The following is an 18191-nucleotide window of genomic DNA, read 5'->3' as shown; positions in this document are numbered from 1 at the left end:
ATGGCACTCAAATTTGTTTATGTGAATGTGATTACTTCCTGGTTCCAACTGGACCAGAACATGTGTCTGGGTGATGGTGCTTGTCAGTAATTCACTGAAAATGTAACTGAAAATGTACTAAAATTTCAGGTTGTTTCTCTCTAAGAAGACTTCAGAAGACTTAAACTACTTTTCTGTTACTTACACTTATGGTGCTTTTTACACTTTCAAGTTAGTCTCTCTTTCAACAACCATTGTATTGAGATGATTTCTCTCCCTTTTTTGGTGTTCCACATTAGAAAGAAAGTCATATGAGTTTGTAACAACATGTGGGTGAGTAGATAATGACAGTATTTTCATTTTTGGGTGAATTATTCCTTTAATAACACATTGAATGTGTATTTCAGACATTATTTTATAACAATTTGGTTAGATAATGACAGTGTACATTTAATGTTTAGCTATGTAATTGTATTCTGTTCCCTGTTGTAAAAAAAAAAAAAAAAAAAAAAATGCATAAACCAAGGCCTAAGCTGGTTTGCTAAGCCTTGTCAGGCTGGTCTGTGTTCAACTTTGCTGGTTTTAGAGGGTTTTGGGATATTTTTCAGCAGGTCAAGTTGGGAGACCAGTTGGCTGACAAGTTAAACACCAGCCTGGCCAGGCTGTGAGACCACCTAAGACCAGCAAACCAGTTTAGGCTGGGGTAAGGTTTTTTTTTTTTTTTTCCAGAAGGGTTGTGTTAACAGGACATATTAAACATTGCATGATTACACACATCACTTATTTGAAGAAATTGTATCTTTATATTCTCAATCAATGGAAATTACTTTCCAACGACCCCATATTCACACCTGATGGTGCTGTCTTTTTCATGAAAAACTTTAAATGTGCAGGTGCTGAAATCATACTTCACAATGCAGCCTTCTGTTTCGATATTAGCCCTGCCCATGCTATGACAAAAAGCAAAGACTCTTTTAGGAAAAAATACAAAAACAAATATACACATATATAAAAATACAGTATATATATATATATATATATATATATATATATATATATATATATATACAGGTGCATCTCAATAAATTAGAATGTCGTGGAAAAGTTCATTTATTTCAGTAATTCAACTCAAATTGTGAAACTCGTGTATTAAATAAATTCAATGCACACAGACTGAAGTAGTTTAAGTCTTTGGATCTTTTAATTGTGATGATTTTGGCTCACATTTAACAAAAACCCACCAATTCACTATCTCAAAAAATTAGAATACATCATAAGACCAATAAAAAAACATTTTTAGTGAATTGTTGGCCTTCTGGAAAGTATGTTCATTTACTGTATATGTACTCAATACTTGGTAGGGGCTCCTTTTGCTTTAATTACTGCCTCAATTCGGCGTGGCATGGAGGTGATCAGTTTTGGCACTGCTGAGGTGGTATGGAAGCCCAGGTTTCTTTGACAGTGGCCTTCAGCTCATCTGCATTTTTTGGTCTCTTGTTTCTCATTTTCCTCTTGACAATACCCCATAGATTCTCTATGGGGTTCAGGTCTGGTGAGTTTGCTGGCCAGTCAAGCACACCAACACCTTGGTCATTTAACCAACTTTTGGTGCTTTTGGCAGTGTGGGCAGGTGCCAAATCCTGCTGGAAAATGAAATCAGCATCTTTAAAAAGCTGGTCAGCAGAAGGAAGCATGAAGTGCTCCAAAATTTCTTGGTAAATGGGTGCAGTGACTTTGGTTTTCAAAAAACACAATGGACACCAGCAGATGACATTGCACCCCAAATCATCACAGACTGTGGAAACTTAACACTGGACTTCAAGCAACTTGGGCTATGAGCTTCTCCACCCTTCCACCAGACTCTAGGACCTTGGTTTCCAAATGAAATACAAAACTTGCTCTCATCTGAAAAGAGGACTTTGGAACACTGGGCAACAGTCCAGTTCTTCTTCTCCTTAGCCCTCTGACGTTGACTGTGGTTCAGGAGTGGCTTAACAAGAGGAATACGACAACTGTAGCCAAATTCCTTGACATGTCTGTGTGTGATGGCTCTTGATGCCTTGACCCCAGCCTCAGTCCATTCCTTGTGAAGTTCACCCAAATTCTTGAATCGATTTTGCTGGACAATCATAAGGCTGCAGTTCTCTCGGTTGGTTGTGCATCTTTTTCTTCCACACTTTTTCCTTCCACTCAACTTTCTGTTAACATGCTTGGATACAGCACTCTGTGAACAGCCAGCTTCTTTGGCAATGAATGTTTGTGGCTTACCCTCCTTGTGAAGGGTGTCAGTGATTGTCTTCTGGACAACTGTCAGATCAGCAGTCTTCCCCATGATTGTGTAGCCTAGTGAACCAAACTGAGAGACCATTTTGAAGGCTCAGGAAATCTTTGCAGGTGTTTTGAGTTGATTAGCTGATTGGCATGTCAAAATATTCTAATTTTTTGAGATAGTGAATTGGTGGGTTTTTGTTAAATGTGAGCCAAAATCATCACAATTAAAAGAACCAAAGACTTAAACTACTTCAGTCTGTGTGCATTGAATTTATTTAATACACGAGTTTCACAATTTGAGTTGAATTACTGAAATAAATGAACTTTTCCACGACATTCTAATTTATTGAGATGCACCTGTATATATATATATATATATATATATATATATATATATATATATATATATTTATATATTTCAGGGAATATTCCATTGTATACACAACTTATAGGCTATATGCTGTCACTCTGATATCTGCTGATTGACAAGTGTGCTTATTTACAGTAATGCACTTACAAATTACACATATCAAACCCCATGGGTTTAAAAGCAAAAATGTGAAGTTTTTTTTTTTTTTTTTAATCACTTGAAATTTTCACTGAAAATATTTTTGTTATATGAGCTGTAAAGTCTAAATCATCCTATTTAGGTGGGATTCTGATTGTTGCACATACGTTATCATCGTGATGCGTGAAGTTTGTTCCTTGTGTGCTTTGCTTTATACAGATAGCCACATCACGTCCATTACTGTACATGTTTCAAACGAAAGTAACCGGTTTGCTTGTTTAGCTGCACATAAAATGGGTTGAAAGATTGGATATAACTTTGCAGACATGATTGGTTATCGATTTTATCACACCAGTTTTATACTAACACATGTAATATTATTTAAAAACAGTGTGGTAGTCGTGTTTTTTCAATGTTTATTTACACTGCTGCATGCTAACCTTCAATAGAGCACAACAGTGCCCGCCCACTTTTTCAGCTGTCTGTGTTCCGGAAGTATTTTCCCCATTAATTTCTTCCATAGACTTTTCATAAAATCCTTTATAAAAGAGTCGTGAGCTATGAACCAAACCAACCAGCTCCGAGGTGAATCACGAGACAAAGGTACAAAGCTGTGTACTTACCATCTTTCTTGAGGGCACAAACTACAATCCCATGAAGCATTGCGAATTAGGTCATTGAAAAATAAATTTAAAATATATAAAACTATTGATTTTAGGTTGTTGTTTATAAGTATAGAAACAATATATTTACAGTTTATTGCAAAATATCCCGATATGTACAAATATATAAGTAGTTTAAGGGTGAAGGGAGACCGACTCGATTACGTCATTCACAGTGCATCATGGAAGTTGGCGGTCACTCCGAGGCATGTTTCGTGGGTTTGTTGGCTGCGGTTCTCTGATTGGTGGATCTTTCTCTGCTGTACCATGGGTAATGTAGTTGTTTACCATGAATTCCGCTATCAAACATGATTTTTAAACAATGAAGTTGAGATAACGTGGACGGATGGCTTCAACAGAAGCGTATACCATTGATGAACAACCTCGGAGCTCACTGTAGGTCTGTCTTTAAAGTTTTATTAATTATCGTTGAAAATCAATTCGTCTATGGGATAAATTAATGGGATTTTTACTTTTGGAACCAGACTGTTGTGCTCTATTATAAATGCATTACTGTAAACACCTTTTGTAAGCTATGTAGACATAGTAACTTAATGTGTCTTGACTGATTGGATTGATCTAATTGGGTATGCATATTCCATTTACACTTGTGCCACATAAATCTGTCTTCGTGAAACGGATATAAATCTGGTCTATTATTCCTGCATTACCTTCTGCTGTTACCTTCCCAACATTCAAGAACCAGCTAAAAACACATCTGTTCCGCGAGCACTTAGCCAACCCACACTAATTGCACTTACTACTGCACTTAACCTGCACTTAATGTACAAAAAAAAAAAAAAAATCTTGTCTGTCTCTGTCTTCTGTGCTAGCATCTTTACTACTCCAGCCACTGTGAGAACTTAGCTGTCCTATACTGCAGATGTTGTTAAACTTTGCTTGCTATGTGTCTCATTTGTAAGTCACTTTGGATAAGAACGTCTGCTAAATGACTAAATGTAAATGTGTAAATGTATATGCAAATATATCAGAGTTCACTTCTGTGATGATAATAATGCTGGCTGGGCCGAGTTCAGAATGGCATACATTCCATACCATACTACTCTTAATAGTTCTGTAATAGACAGATGTGCCATTCCGAACTCAGTTTTGGTCTTTTTTCAATCTGATAGCTATCCAATCAGTAAAAACATATTAAATGACCAAGTGTAATATCTTTGAAATTCATCTCTGAGGTAATCGACAGCCACAAATGGTTTTCAAAATGTCTAAATGTATACCAAAATTAGCATGTTAAATGTATTACCTGTCACAGCATCTCATTTCTTTACTGTCAAAGCATGTACATCTGATGCATCTGCTGTTTGTCCAGGTAGTTCCCGGTGAATGCAATGACTTATCATCATCATCAACACAATGTTCCGCCCCTATTTAAATTCAATAAGATAAAGAGTTAACTTCCCATAAGTGGACATACAACATGTATTACTGTAAATGTGTGTTTTTAAACACAAAAGAGTAGCTCAATAAATGTTTGGATAATATATATAATTTTAACCTAATTTTATTGCTGAATATTTGCTGTTCTTGCATCATGGATGGCATCATTACTCCCCATTAAAGCTAATCTGTATAATATTTTCAATGTTAAAATTATTTCTCATATCATAGCTTGCCAAGCTATATGCCACTTCTTATTTAAAGTACTACACTGGCCTACAAAGGCAAAACTCAGTAAAGCCAACACTGAAACTGAGAAAATGGTTTCAAAGATTTTTGATTGTCCAGCCAAATGTGCCTCATAACATTTTCATACTCCATTTTCTCTGAATCTCAGCAAAGATGAGCCAAAACTGTCTGTCATTGACAGACCCAATATCGATTGTAACTCAATGTGTAGTAAGTTTTTAATATGTGTGCAGTAGTTACAGTGTCTTGCCTTTGCCAACAGTATAGTCAAGTTTGTAGTTAGCTACACAGTGAGCTACTAACAAAAAATGGCTGACTAAACTGAAGCTTTTATAAGGGGGAAAAAAGTCACCATCTCTTAAAAGTTCACTCAGTAATTTTTTACCTAATTTCTAAAGAAATTAATAGCAATTTTGAAGCATACGTATAAAATTATGACCACTCATGTGAGATGAAGATTTCAATCATATCAGTAATCTTATAAAAGCTGTTTTATTCTATATGGAGCAGGGGCGTCTTATGGGGGCAGCCATGTTAGCATCACAGCTGAATACTACTCTCTTAATCTCAGTAACCGCCCTGCTGTTTGACATTTTAACTCATTAATCCTGGCTTACTGTGCAAAGTGAATTTCTACAATGGCATTGGTAACTACAAATTACTGTGCTTCAATTTTGCAGCATCCAGGCCACTAGGTGTCAGTGTAAGCCAATACAAGCCACTTCAACTGAGTACACCTTTAAATTACATGATTCAGTTAAAAAGAGCATCATCTATCAGCAATTATCGCGATTAAGATAATTTAATGTGTAAATTTTTTTTTTTATTAATAGCATGTGTGAACATGTTAATTCTGACAGCTCTAATTCTGATGAAAGATAACAAATATAACCTTTTGTTGTTGCTCAAAATAATGTGCACAAAGACATTAAGAAATGTGTATTAAGAAAGTATAGATTCAATTTTGATTTCATGTTTATGTTGAATTTAAAAGAAAAGGTCTTTGCAGTCATACTTTCACAGTGTGTGAGGTCAAAAAAGTATTTTGTATTGTGTGTATGTGTTTTAATTTTACCTAATGCTGGAGCGGTAATGAAACAGTAAGAATCGCTTAAAGAAACAAGGGCACAAAAGACCAAACCCAGAGCCAAAAATCCCTGTAAAAAAACAAAAAACAAACAAACAGTAAAGTATTATAGAAAACAATACATTTACAGTTATATAGTGGGGTCCAAAAGTCTAGAATTTAAAATCTAATTTAATCCTGGAAATAAACACAATTTTAGGATTTTTACCAATTTAAAGCAAAGAAACACTGTGACGTAAAGTTTCTAGATCACTAATCACATGAGCATATTTGTGACATTGACCACTTTGGCACATTCTCAAATAATTCTAAATGGATTATCAGAAATAACATGGATTACCAGGTTTTGTACTTAGTCTCATAGTCCATGCTATAGCTGTCTTTAAAACTTTAAAACTTTTTCCTCTTATTGTAATGCTGATAATTTAATTGTTAATAAATAGTGATTTGGACCCACCTCTATATGTATAAATGCTATACCAAGTGGTAACATTATTAAACTTACCATTTTTGAAAGTGTAGTAAAGATGCTGGTCTGAGAAAATGCAACAAATACTACATGAGGTGTTTTAAATAAAAGCAAAAAAAGGGGCGTAACTGCTGACATGGCCTCATTGGCTACTGATTTCAACCCAGATATCCTGATTTCAATGTGTACGTGTCCTTTTAAACAGTTGCAAAACCATAACTGATTGATCAACTTGTTTGTTTTCCTGTGTGAACAGACATCTTCAGGCTGTCACTTGAACTCTGCACTGTCCCTTTTATTCTGCAAAACCTCAAACATTGTTCCTGTCACTCAAAATACAGAGGACAACAAACTTCAACTTTCAACCTTGACTTTTCTTGTCATGCATTTCAACAACATGTGTTAGCCATTTCTGAGCTCACAGGTCTGTGGAGGATGCAATGAATTTGGGTTCCCTTTTGATTCAGTTCACTCAAAATTGCTGTAAGCACTATGGGGAGTGTTCTTCTTCACGACCTTGCTGAAACCCTTATACAATCACGCCAACCCTCTGATTGCAATTGTGTCCTTCAGGCACACAGTTGGCCTACAGTACAGTTGGTGCTCAGTCACCATTTCTTCAGAATTTTCTTCCTTCAAGACTGTGAACTTCGTCTTCATCTTGGAACCCTCTCTACTTTTGCTGAGATACACTTACAGTGGACGGAAGTTCTCGGCAAGACATGAACAGGACGACACGTCGCCTGTGATCAGCACCTGCACCGAGAGACTTACCACTCCCCTGTGTGTTCCGGTGAAGAGTTCTCCACATCGCCATTGAAGACACTCTCGGTGAATGGGTTATTCAGTTCTGATGCTTGTCGTTGATCAACGTGGCACCTCAGCTCCTACCGGCTTCCCACAGCGCTCCGGCTGGAGTTACTTTATCATTTATATATACACTATACTGCCAAAAGTATTCGCTCACCCATCCAAATAATTGAATTCAGGTGTTCCAATCACTTCCATGGCCACAGGTGTATAAAATGAAGCACCTAGGCATGCAGACTGCTTCTACAAACATTTGTGAAAGAATGGGCTGCTCTCAGGAGCTCAGTGAATTCCAGCGTGGTACTGTGATAGGATGCCACCTGTGCAACAAGTCCAGTCGTGAAATTTCCTCGCTACTAAATATTCCACAGTCAACTGTCAGTGGTATTATAACAAAGTGGAAGTGATTGGGAATGACAGCAACTCAGCCACGAAGTGGTAGGCCACGTAAAATGCAGAGCGGGGTCAGCGGATGCTGAGGCGCATAGTGCGCAGAGGTTGCCAACTTTCTGCAGAGTCAATCGCTATAGACCTCCAAAGTTCATGTGGCCTTCAGATTAGCTCAAGAACAGTGTGTAGAGAGCTTCATGGAATGGGTTTCCATGGCTGAGCAGCTGCATCCAAGCCATACATCACCAAGTGCAATGCAAAGCATCGGATGCAGTGGTGTAAAGCACGCCGCCACTGGACTCTAGAGCAGTGGAGACGTGTTCTCTGGAGTGACGAATCACGCTTCTCCATCTGGCAATCTGATGGACGAGTCTGGGTTTGGCAGTTGCCAGGAGAACGGTACTTGTCTGACTGCATTGTGCAAGCTGTGAAGTTTGGTGGAGGAGGGATTATGGTGTGGGGTTGTTTTTCAGGAGCTGGGCTTGGCCCCTTAGTTCCAGTGAAAGGAACTCTGAATGCTTCAGCATACCAAGAGATTTTGGACAATTCCATGCTCCCAACTTTGTGGGAACAGTTTGGGGATGGCCCCTTTCTGTTCCAACATGACTGCGCACCAGCGCACAAAGCAAGGTCCATAAAGACATGGATGAGCGAGTTTGGTGTGGAAGAACTTGACTGGCCTGCACAGAGTCCTGACCTCAACCCGATAGAGCACCTTTGGGATGAATTAGAGCGAAGACTGTGAGCCAGGCCTTCTCGTCCAACATCAGTGTCTGACCTCACAAATGCGCTTCTGGAAGAATGGTCAAACATTCCCATAAACACACTCCTAAACCTTGTGGAAAGCCTTCCCAGAAGATTTGAAGCTGTTATAGCTGCAAAGGGTGGGCCGACGTCATATTAAACCCTATGGATTAAGAATGGGATGTCACTTAAGTTCATATGCGTCTAAAGGCAGATGAGCGAATACTTTTGGCAATATAGTGTATGTGTTTCCCCCGGTGCCCGGTGTTTGAACCCCCCTCGCCCTGCTATGGTGCCGACTTGGGACTTGAGTCTTGTAATGAAGCACTCACAAACTCACCGTTCAAGCCACTGGAATCTGTTGAGCTGCGGGTGCTTTTCCTTAAAGACCGCACTCCTATTGGCTTTGGCCTCATTAAAATGGGTGGGTGACATGCAGGCGCTGTCGACTTACAGCTCATGCCTGGAGTTTGGTCCAGATCTGTCAAAAGTCACCATTAAACCTAGAAAAGTCTACATGCCTAAGGTTTTATCAACACACTTCAGGGCTCTGGTGGTTTGTTTGCAAGCCTTTTTCCCCACCGTTTAATTTGGATGAAGAGCAATTTATGCATATGGTATGCCCGGTGAGGATACCACATACATATGTCGAGTGCACCCGTCAGTTAAGGCTGTTGGATAAATAAAAGCTACTTTTCCAACCATGTTGTGAGAAGGTTAATACACCATACTGTGTATATCTATATGGTTCATATATATCTCAGACTACATTAATTTCCATCTTGTGTCCGCCATGTGGGCTTCCGCCAATATTCTTATACACTTAAATATGACTTATAAGTCATCGGCCTGTGGCCTGTAACTCCTTATGAATATATCTATTTAGTGTTAAAACTCTGGGAGTGTAATGTCACGTATTGCTGTGTGATGGAATACCATTCTACATAGTGCTTAATGCAATGTCGAGTGGACCGAATCAAACGTCTCCGGTTACACATGTAACTTCGGTTCCCTGAGATGAAGGGAACGGGGCATTGTGAAAGCTGGCCGCACTACTACTTCAGAGTTTCATAATACGAGTGACTCACTCTTGTCATTCAGTCAGAAAATTCTGAAGAGATGGTGACTGAGCGCCCGCTTATATAGACCAACTGTGTGCCTGAAGGGGCGGGGCTCAGACACCATTGCCAATCAGAGGATTGGTTTGATTGTATAAGGGATTCAGCAAGGTCGTGAAGAAGGACACTCCTCATAGTGCTTACAGCTTCTCGTTCCTTTCATCTCAGGGATCCGAGGTTACTTGTGTAACCGGAGACGTTTTCTCTTCATACTTCAATTACTTGGCAACCAAGGATCCAAATTAAATCCAGATCTGGAACTAAACTCTCTAAACTACAGTACGCCCCTGCGTGACCATAAAGATCATGAGCTCAGTTGGCACTAATGGGGGCCTCTTGAGCTACACTGAGGGGAAAATTCACAAATTTTTTTTTTTTTTTTTTTTTTGCATGCACTGTCTCTTTTGTTTTAGCACCTAATTCACTAATGGAATTATTCAAATCAGGTAACAAACATGCCCAAAGTGCTTTATTGCTGAACTTAATTTGCATGCCACAATTCCCTATCTTTCTGGTTGCTAGATTGTGGAGGATGATGCAAACTTTAAGCAAAAGAAAGTGCACTGAAAAAAAAGGGAAAGCAGCTCTATTAAAAATACTAAACCAGTAACTTAATACATTTACGTTTGAGATGAGAACATAATTTTTTTGTGTAAAGTCCAAGTGATATTCAACGCTGTCGTCAAAAAGGGATATGATCACATACAGGGACTAAAAACGAAATGTTTTTCATTTCAGTTCATTCTGAACAAAAACTGTATTTTTTTCATTTCGGTTCAAAACTTCCACAGCCTCCTTTTCAAATGGTAACCAGTTAGAACAAAATAAAAGAACGGTTAATAATGTTCTTTTTAAAATGACAGTACTCTGCGCTAAGGGATGAGTGAAATACCAATTGCAGCGATGCCAGATCTCACAAGAGAAGCAAGCAATCTGGTCTGGAAAACAAGTTCAAAATAAGCCACTTGCCTCAAGAAATTAGCGATTTATCACAATAGAAATCATAAGCATACAGTTTATTAACAGTTAAGTAAAATATTAATTAAAGATCTGCTTCTGAGTCAAAACCCAGCAATATCAAATCTGTATTAATGCATCATATCTCACAATAATTCAGTAAAGACTTGGAAACAACTGAGAAAAGTACTTTTTTCAAAACGTTTGTTCATTTTCGGTTATCGTTTTGTCCCTTGTACCGTTTTTAGTCTCTGATCACATGAAATGTTCAAATGGATTCAAATTTCTAACGGATCACTCAACGTGATTTTTACGGCTTGCTCAATTAACTTATTTAAAATGAGCTAATGCAACACAATTCTTTAGCATTTGGTCTCAACTTAGTTTCATTGTGTACAATAGATTTATGTTCACTTAATCCAATTTTGTTGGGACAATGTGAATACTACTGTTGCATCAATGAATTGCGGAAACTGGGCATGGGATTTCCAGTTCCTAACATGCTTGGCATGGGACTGGATTGGGAGAGTACATTTTAAAATTAAGTGTTATTTTAATACATTTCTACAAAAAAATTAAACAAGTAGGAGAGTTCCCAGATAGCAAACCAACATAGAATCAACGTAGAATCGATGTCTCTCGCGGCATTGAAATGACGTTGTTCTCCGTCGTTGATTCTGCATCTTTTTGCTCATCGAAGTCACGTTGAATCTACGTCGTTCACACCATTGAAAACTAACATAAAACTAATGTAATTGGTTTCCTTACCTGACTTTGCAACAATGGTGATTTCAGTTGGGTGAAACGATGTCATAGAATCAACACAGTTTCAATGTATATTTGATCTAATTGGTTTGCTTACCTGATGTTGAAACAATGTTGATTTCAGTTGGGTGAAATGACGTTATACAATCAATATATTTTCTAAAACATTTTTTAAAATCCAAAATACTTAAAAATGAATAAATCAGCCTTTATATATGTACTCTTTATTAAACACACAACACATTCAGTTACTCATTGTTTTATTTAGACTATACAAAATATACATTTACAAATGCATAATTCTTTGGGGTTAACTTTTTCTACATTATATAAATCTTACTACTTAACAGCCAGTTATAGAAAAATGCCTAAACACTGTTGCATTCACAAATGGATGTATAATAAAAAATTACAGGGTAATTTAAAGGTAGTGCCAATTTTACATATTTTAAAAGTTAGTTTATCCATATAATTAAAATGCTGTCATCAAACACACCCATGTTGTTCTGGACCTTAGACATTTTTATTCTGTGAAACACAAAAGGAGATATAAGGCAGAACATTAGGGACTGACATTCTCAGTAATTATTTTCTTTCATTGCATCTTTCTTTTCTATAAAAGTGAGTGGTTGACTGAAATTCAATATTGCATTATCTTCTTTTGTGTTTCACAAAAGAATAACATACAGGTTTGGAACATACGGAGCCCCTTAAGAGGACAGAGAGGGGGGATTTTTCCCCCCTGAAATATTTTGCATGCCTTTGCAATAGTTTTGCATTCCCTAGCAAAAAAATAAATAAAATAATTATAACTGTGGCTTTAGTACAGTAACCATAGTTGAACAATTGTATTTGTAGTAAAACCATAACCACAGAACTTACCATGGTTTTAGTAGTAACCATATTTTAACCATAACACTTGCAGTGAAACCATTGTAATAACACAGGACAATAAAAAGTATTGTAATAAAATTAGAATTTTGTGGTTCATATGGTTTTACTACCATAGTTAAACTATTGTTACTGCAGGAAAAAATATATATATAAATAAATAAATAACCGTTATGAAAATTAAACCTTGTTTTACTACAGAAACCTTTGTTTAACTATGGTATTTGAAAACCATCACTACAAGATTTTTTTTAGAAATTTTACTAGTAAAACCATGGTTAATTTATTGTGAGGGAGCAAAAATAAAGTGTTAGTTCACCCAAAAATCGCTCATCATTTTCTCATCCTCATGCCATCCCAGATGTGTATGACTTTCTTTTTTCTGCAGAACACATTTGAAGAAAAATAGTAAAATATTTCAGCTCAGTAGGTCCTTATAATGCAAGTGGATGGTGATCAGACTTTTGAAGCTCCAAAAAGAACAGTCAGCATAAACGTCATCCATACACCTCCAGCTGTTAAATTAATGTCTTCTAAAGCGAAACGATCGCTTTTGGTATGAAAAAGATCAATATTTAAAATACTTTTTAAATATAGAGTATCGCTTCCGGTCAGCAGCAGTAAGTGCTTCTGACGTAATCGCGTTGGCATGTTCATGCAATAACTGACGCACGTATGACACACCCAGAAGAGCAGCGCTGTAGAAGTAACGCTGTACAGAAGCTTCATTGGTTTTGGTTTAGATCTGTATTTATCTGTTTGTATACTCAACATGCCAACGTAAATTCATCACAAGAGAGACATGTGCGCAGCGCTCTCGTGAATGCATATACTGCTGCTGACTGAAAGTGATGGTTTAGTGAATGTGAATTTTTTTTGGGTGATAGGAGAAACAAGTGCACACAGAACATTACAGTGAGACACAGAATGAAAAACAAGGGAAGAATATAAATAGATATACAAAAAAAATTAAAAATAGGACATATAACATAGAATGGCATATGTACAGTGGTAATGTATGTGCAGTGTAGGAGTATGTACAGTTATTTAATTAAATATGTGAATTTATATATGTACATGAGATATTTATTTACATTAATGCACTATGGGGGAGTCCTGAAGGCAGTTTAATTTTTCATGAGGAAAATGGCCTGAGGGTAAAAACTGTTCTTGTGCCTGGATGTCCTGGCGCTCAGTGCTCTGTAGCACCGGCCAGAGGGCAACAGTTCAGGAGTGGGCAGGGTGTGTGGGGTCCAGAGTGATTCTATCTGCACGTTTCCTCACTCTGGAGACGTACAGGTCTTGGAGGGTGGGCAGGGGGGCACCAATAATCCTCTCAGCAGTCCTGACTGTATGTTGTTTTCCTTCTGTCTGATTTGGTGGCTGAATCAAACCAGACAGTTATAGATGTACACAGGACAGACTCAATGATGGCCGAGTAGAACTCTGTAAATGTAAATAGGGCATTTAATTACAAAATTACCAAGCGGAAATGTTTTTAAAACACTGAAGGATAAAACAGTTCAAATCTAAAGTGATATTCAATGATAGACTGACAAAACATTGTGTAAAATGATGAATAAAAGTACATTTATGCTTACCATTTTCTAGCGAAGCATCTACTGACAGTTGGCCCGGTGTAGATTCGATGTTGAATATATGTTCTATTTTTGACCTAACAACGTTCTGATGTACCGACCAAATAGTGAATGTTGATTCAGCATTGAAAATTGATCGATGACTGATCCCGACCTTTACAACTAAAAATAGATGTTGAATCAACGTCTCCTTGCTATCTGGGTTGTCAAGTTGAGATTTAGAGGAGTTTCTGTCATGTTTAATTTTTTGGAAAGTACCATTGTGGAGAAGAGTAGAGCAACTGGGTAGGACAAGGTTGGGTTCATCACTCCTAAGAAATCAGTGTTTATTGTTTTTTATTGTTGGGGGGGTTCATAAAGCAAATACTGAGGGATTATCACTAGGATGACTGACTGAGGATCTGTAAACATTCAGCAGCACCATAATTGTTATACAGAACAAAAATATATAATTATAATATGTTAATATGTTTGTTGTTGCTAGCTAGCAACAAGCTGCAAAGGTCAATAGAGTTATCTGAACAGATCAAATTTAAGTAAAGTTAACTCAATTCATTTATGGTTTTTGCTACACAAGTATTTGAGTAGAGCCTATATTTTCATTTCATATCAACTCATTTTTATTGTGTGCAACCAATGTCCACAATTTAACTAAGTTAAACTATACATTTTTGACTAGATCGCACATCTGGATATATGGCCAGTTATAACACTCTGCTCATCATTTGATCATCATTTGAGATGATTTTTATGTGGCTTGTTTTACATATCGCTGCAGATTCTGACTAAAAACAAAACTGACCAAAAATATTGATGACTTAAAAATCACATCTATTGTTTGAAACTTTCTACCTAATATATGTTTTTAATGCATTAGAATTACAGTAGACATTTGGGTTATACATAGATTTGGTGATGTTTGGCTCATTGACACTGAAGAAGGGGCGAAAATGTTCCGTCACTTCTCACTTTTTGTATGTGTCAATTTTTGTCTTCCATTGGCCTTTAAATAAAATAAAGTTTTTTATTTGGATTTAACTGCGGGCAGTGCCATAACACTGTTTTGGTCTCAGTACTGTTAAAGTTATAAGTATATTAATGTAAACACTCTGTGCCTTTCATGTCACATCTTTTCAAAAGGAGTGAAAGAACACAATTTTGGTATCAGTAGTGTTAGGTTTGGGGTTTGGGTTTGGAGTATATTAATGTAATCTACTCAAATGTTTCATTTGTATAATGTTTCCTCATGTCAGGTCCATTTCTGAGCATACAAGGGCCCTAAGTGAATTCCTACAACACAATACAGTCTTCAACAAATCTGAATATATGAACTTAGAATTGGAATATATTAATTACACAAAACGCAAATATTTTTACAATAAATACAATTTAAAACATTACCGTTAAAGGTGCATTATGCAATATATTTACTGTACTAAAGCATAAAATTATCATAATAAGTTATCAGAGATTTAGGAAACATGCTAAGTTGAAATACTGGCTTCTTCGAAAACAATGCTACAGCCAGTATATTCTACTTTGAAATGTCTGTTCCAGGCCGGAATTTATGTTTGTGTTTTGGCCTGTGTGATCCCGCCCACTGCCCATTTCCCAATAGTATTTCATTACCCCGGATTGCCAGATTTGAAACAAGTTAGCGGGCAAACACAGCCCGCTGCAGCCATGGAAGCCAGCAATACATCTAGCTAACATTGACAAAAATCTAAACAATAAAAACACTGCAAATGTAGTGATTTAGCTGATCAATTTACAGTGTAAGGCTCGTCGCTTGCCATTGTCAGTTTGCCCATTCCTATTGTGTGTCCTCAACCTGGCAACCCGTGTGAACTTTGAATCTGGGGAGGAGGTGGTGGGGGAGACAACTCTCTCCAACATTTAAAATTTGGACTGCAGTACCCATTTTAAACTCTTGATGTTAATGTTACATATTGCTCCTTTAAATAACCATACAAATGGACAATAAATTACTAAATAACAATAAATAACTATATAAAAAATATATTTAAAAAAACAACTTTGCTTTTTGGGACCTCCTGTTGGCTCTGGGACCCTAAGTGGCTGCTTATACCACTTATAGCTAGAAACAGCCCTGGCTCATGTCTTGTGCAGTACATCGCTTCGTCTGTCTGCAGTTTGAAAATTCTGAAAACATAGGCCTATAAATATTTTAGCAGACAACAAATTTAACCGATTGCAGATTTTCTTGTGAGATCACTCGGAATCCTGTGAATTTTTTCCTTCTCTAAAACCTTGCTAATAAGAACCTTGCTAATTTACCTACCTATAAGATTTAGAAAGAGGTTAATAGACAAGTCAAGCCAAGTTTATTTCTAAAGCAAATTTAAAACAACAGAAGTTGACCCAAAAAACCTGATCTCCATTTGACTAACACTGATGCATTATGACCACCTGCCTAATATTCTGTTGGTCCTCTGCATGCCACCAAAACAGCTCCGACCCGCTGAGGCATGGACTCTACAAGACCCCTAAAGCTGACTTCATTCCAGCCTTCGCCACACAGTCCACCCTCAGCATCCTTGCACTGACAAAAACATGGATACGTCCAGAGGATAAAGAAACTTCTCCTTCTCTCACACCCCTCAACACACCAGTAGGAGTGGGGGAACAGGTTTGCTCATTCAAAACAACTGGAAATTTTCACCACACTCCTATCTATGTAACAATACTTCTTTTTAAATCCATGCTATTCCTACAATGCAACCCACAAAAGTCCATGTTGTTGTCATCTATCGCCCTCCAGGTCAGCTGGCAAATTTTCTTGAGGAGTTGGATGTACTGCTGTCCTCCTTCCCTAAAGATGGTAGGCCACTTGTGGCTCTTGGAGATTTCAACATACACCAAGACAAGCCCCAGGCCACTGAACTTCATGCTCTTCTGGCCTTGATTGACTTGGAAGACTAAGCACTACAGCAACTCACAGATCGGGCAACCAGCTGGACCTCATTTTTACACGTAACTGTACCAACTCAAATATTCTTGTTACTCCTTTACATGTCTCTGATCACTACTTTGTTCAATTCAACATGACTCTCCCATCTATATTAAAACAGACTCTGCCTTTGGTTTCCTTTCGCTGTAACCTCCGTTCTCTTTCACCCTCACACCTTTCCACTGCTGTCTCTACCTCTCTCCCACACAAAACTTATTTTCCACCCTGGATGTAAACACTAAGCTCTACTTTAACAACCTGTCTAGACAGCATCTGTGCAGCTCTTCTGTCTCTATGTTCTCTCCTCTGGGGTCTCTAAACTCCTCCTCTCCAACCACCCCACCACCTGTTCCCCTGACCCCATTCCTTCCCACCTTCTCCAAGCCATCTCTCCATCCATCCTACCTGCACTCACACATATAATTAACGCATCTCTACTTACAGGCATTTGCTCCACTATATTTAAGTGGGCTCGAGTAACCCTGCTGCTGAAAAAACCTGCACTTAACCCCACACAAGTAGAACACTACAGACCAGTCTCTCTCATCCCATTCATGCAAAAACACTTGAAAGGGCAGTTTTCAATCAGATATCTGCCTATCTCTCACAGAACAAGCTGCTGGATGACAATCAGTCAGGCTTCAAAAGTGGACACTCCACCGAGATTACCCTGCTCTCTGTCACTGAGTCGCTAAGACAGGCAGAGCTGGATCCAGATCATCCATCCTGATTCTACTGGACCTTTCTGCAGCCTTTGACACAGTCAACCATCAGATCCTACTCTCCACCTTCTCTACTCTGGGCATCAAAGGAACTGTGCTTGACTGATTTAATTCCTATCTCTCAGGTAGGTCCTTCATGGTAAAGAGAGGTGAGGTGACCAAGTCACATCAGCTACTTACTGGGGTACCTCAGGGCTCAGTGCTTGGGCCACATCTCTTCTCTTTATACACAACATCACTGGGACACATCATTCAGGCAAATAATGTCTCTTACCACTGCTACGCCAATGATACACAGCTCTACTTGTCTTTCCAGCCCAACAACACCACGGTGACTGCTCGAATTTCTGCCTGTTTGGCAGACATCTCGGCCTGGATGAAGGAAAACCACCTGCAACTTAACCCAGCCAAGACTGAGCTCCTTGTCTTTCCAGCCAACCCTGCTGTTGAACACAACATCACCATGCAGCTGGGTTCAACTACTGTAACGCCTTCCAAAACAGTCAGAAATTTAGGGGTAACCATCGATAACCAACTAAATTTCACAGACCACATCTCAAAGACCATCTCATCTATCAGATCGTGTAGATTTACACTCT

General features: G+C 38.0%; 1 protein-coding gene across 1 annotated transcript; it reads right to left on the bottom strand.

Moving 5' to 3' along the window:
• Positions 1-441: 441 nt before the first annotated feature.
• Positions 442-6779, bottom strand: LOC127415133 (small serum protein 2-like). Its single transcript, XM_051653706.1, has 4 exons — positions 6663-6779; positions 6146-6227; positions 4688-4808; positions 442-929 (listed from the first exon to the last, which is right to left on the bottom strand). The coding sequence occupies exons 1-4, from the start codon at positions 6762-6764 to the stop codon at positions 803-805; spliced, it is 432 nt and encodes a 143-aa protein (XP_051509666.1). The 5' UTR covers positions 6765-6779; the 3' UTR covers positions 442-802.
• Between the last annotated feature and the right edge of the window lie 11412 nt (positions 6780-18191).

This window comes from Myxocyprinus asiaticus, chromosome 24 (assembly GCF_019703515.2).
Source record: "Myxocyprinus asiaticus isolate MX2 ecotype Aquarium Trade chromosome 24, UBuf_Myxa_2, whole genome shotgun sequence".
Classification (NCBI taxonomy): domain Eukaryota; kingdom Metazoa; phylum Chordata; class Actinopteri; order Cypriniformes; family Catostomidae; genus Myxocyprinus; species Myxocyprinus asiaticus.
The sequence above is the reverse complement of the archived record's forward strand: the minus strand, read 5'-3'. Positions and strand labels throughout refer to the sequence as shown.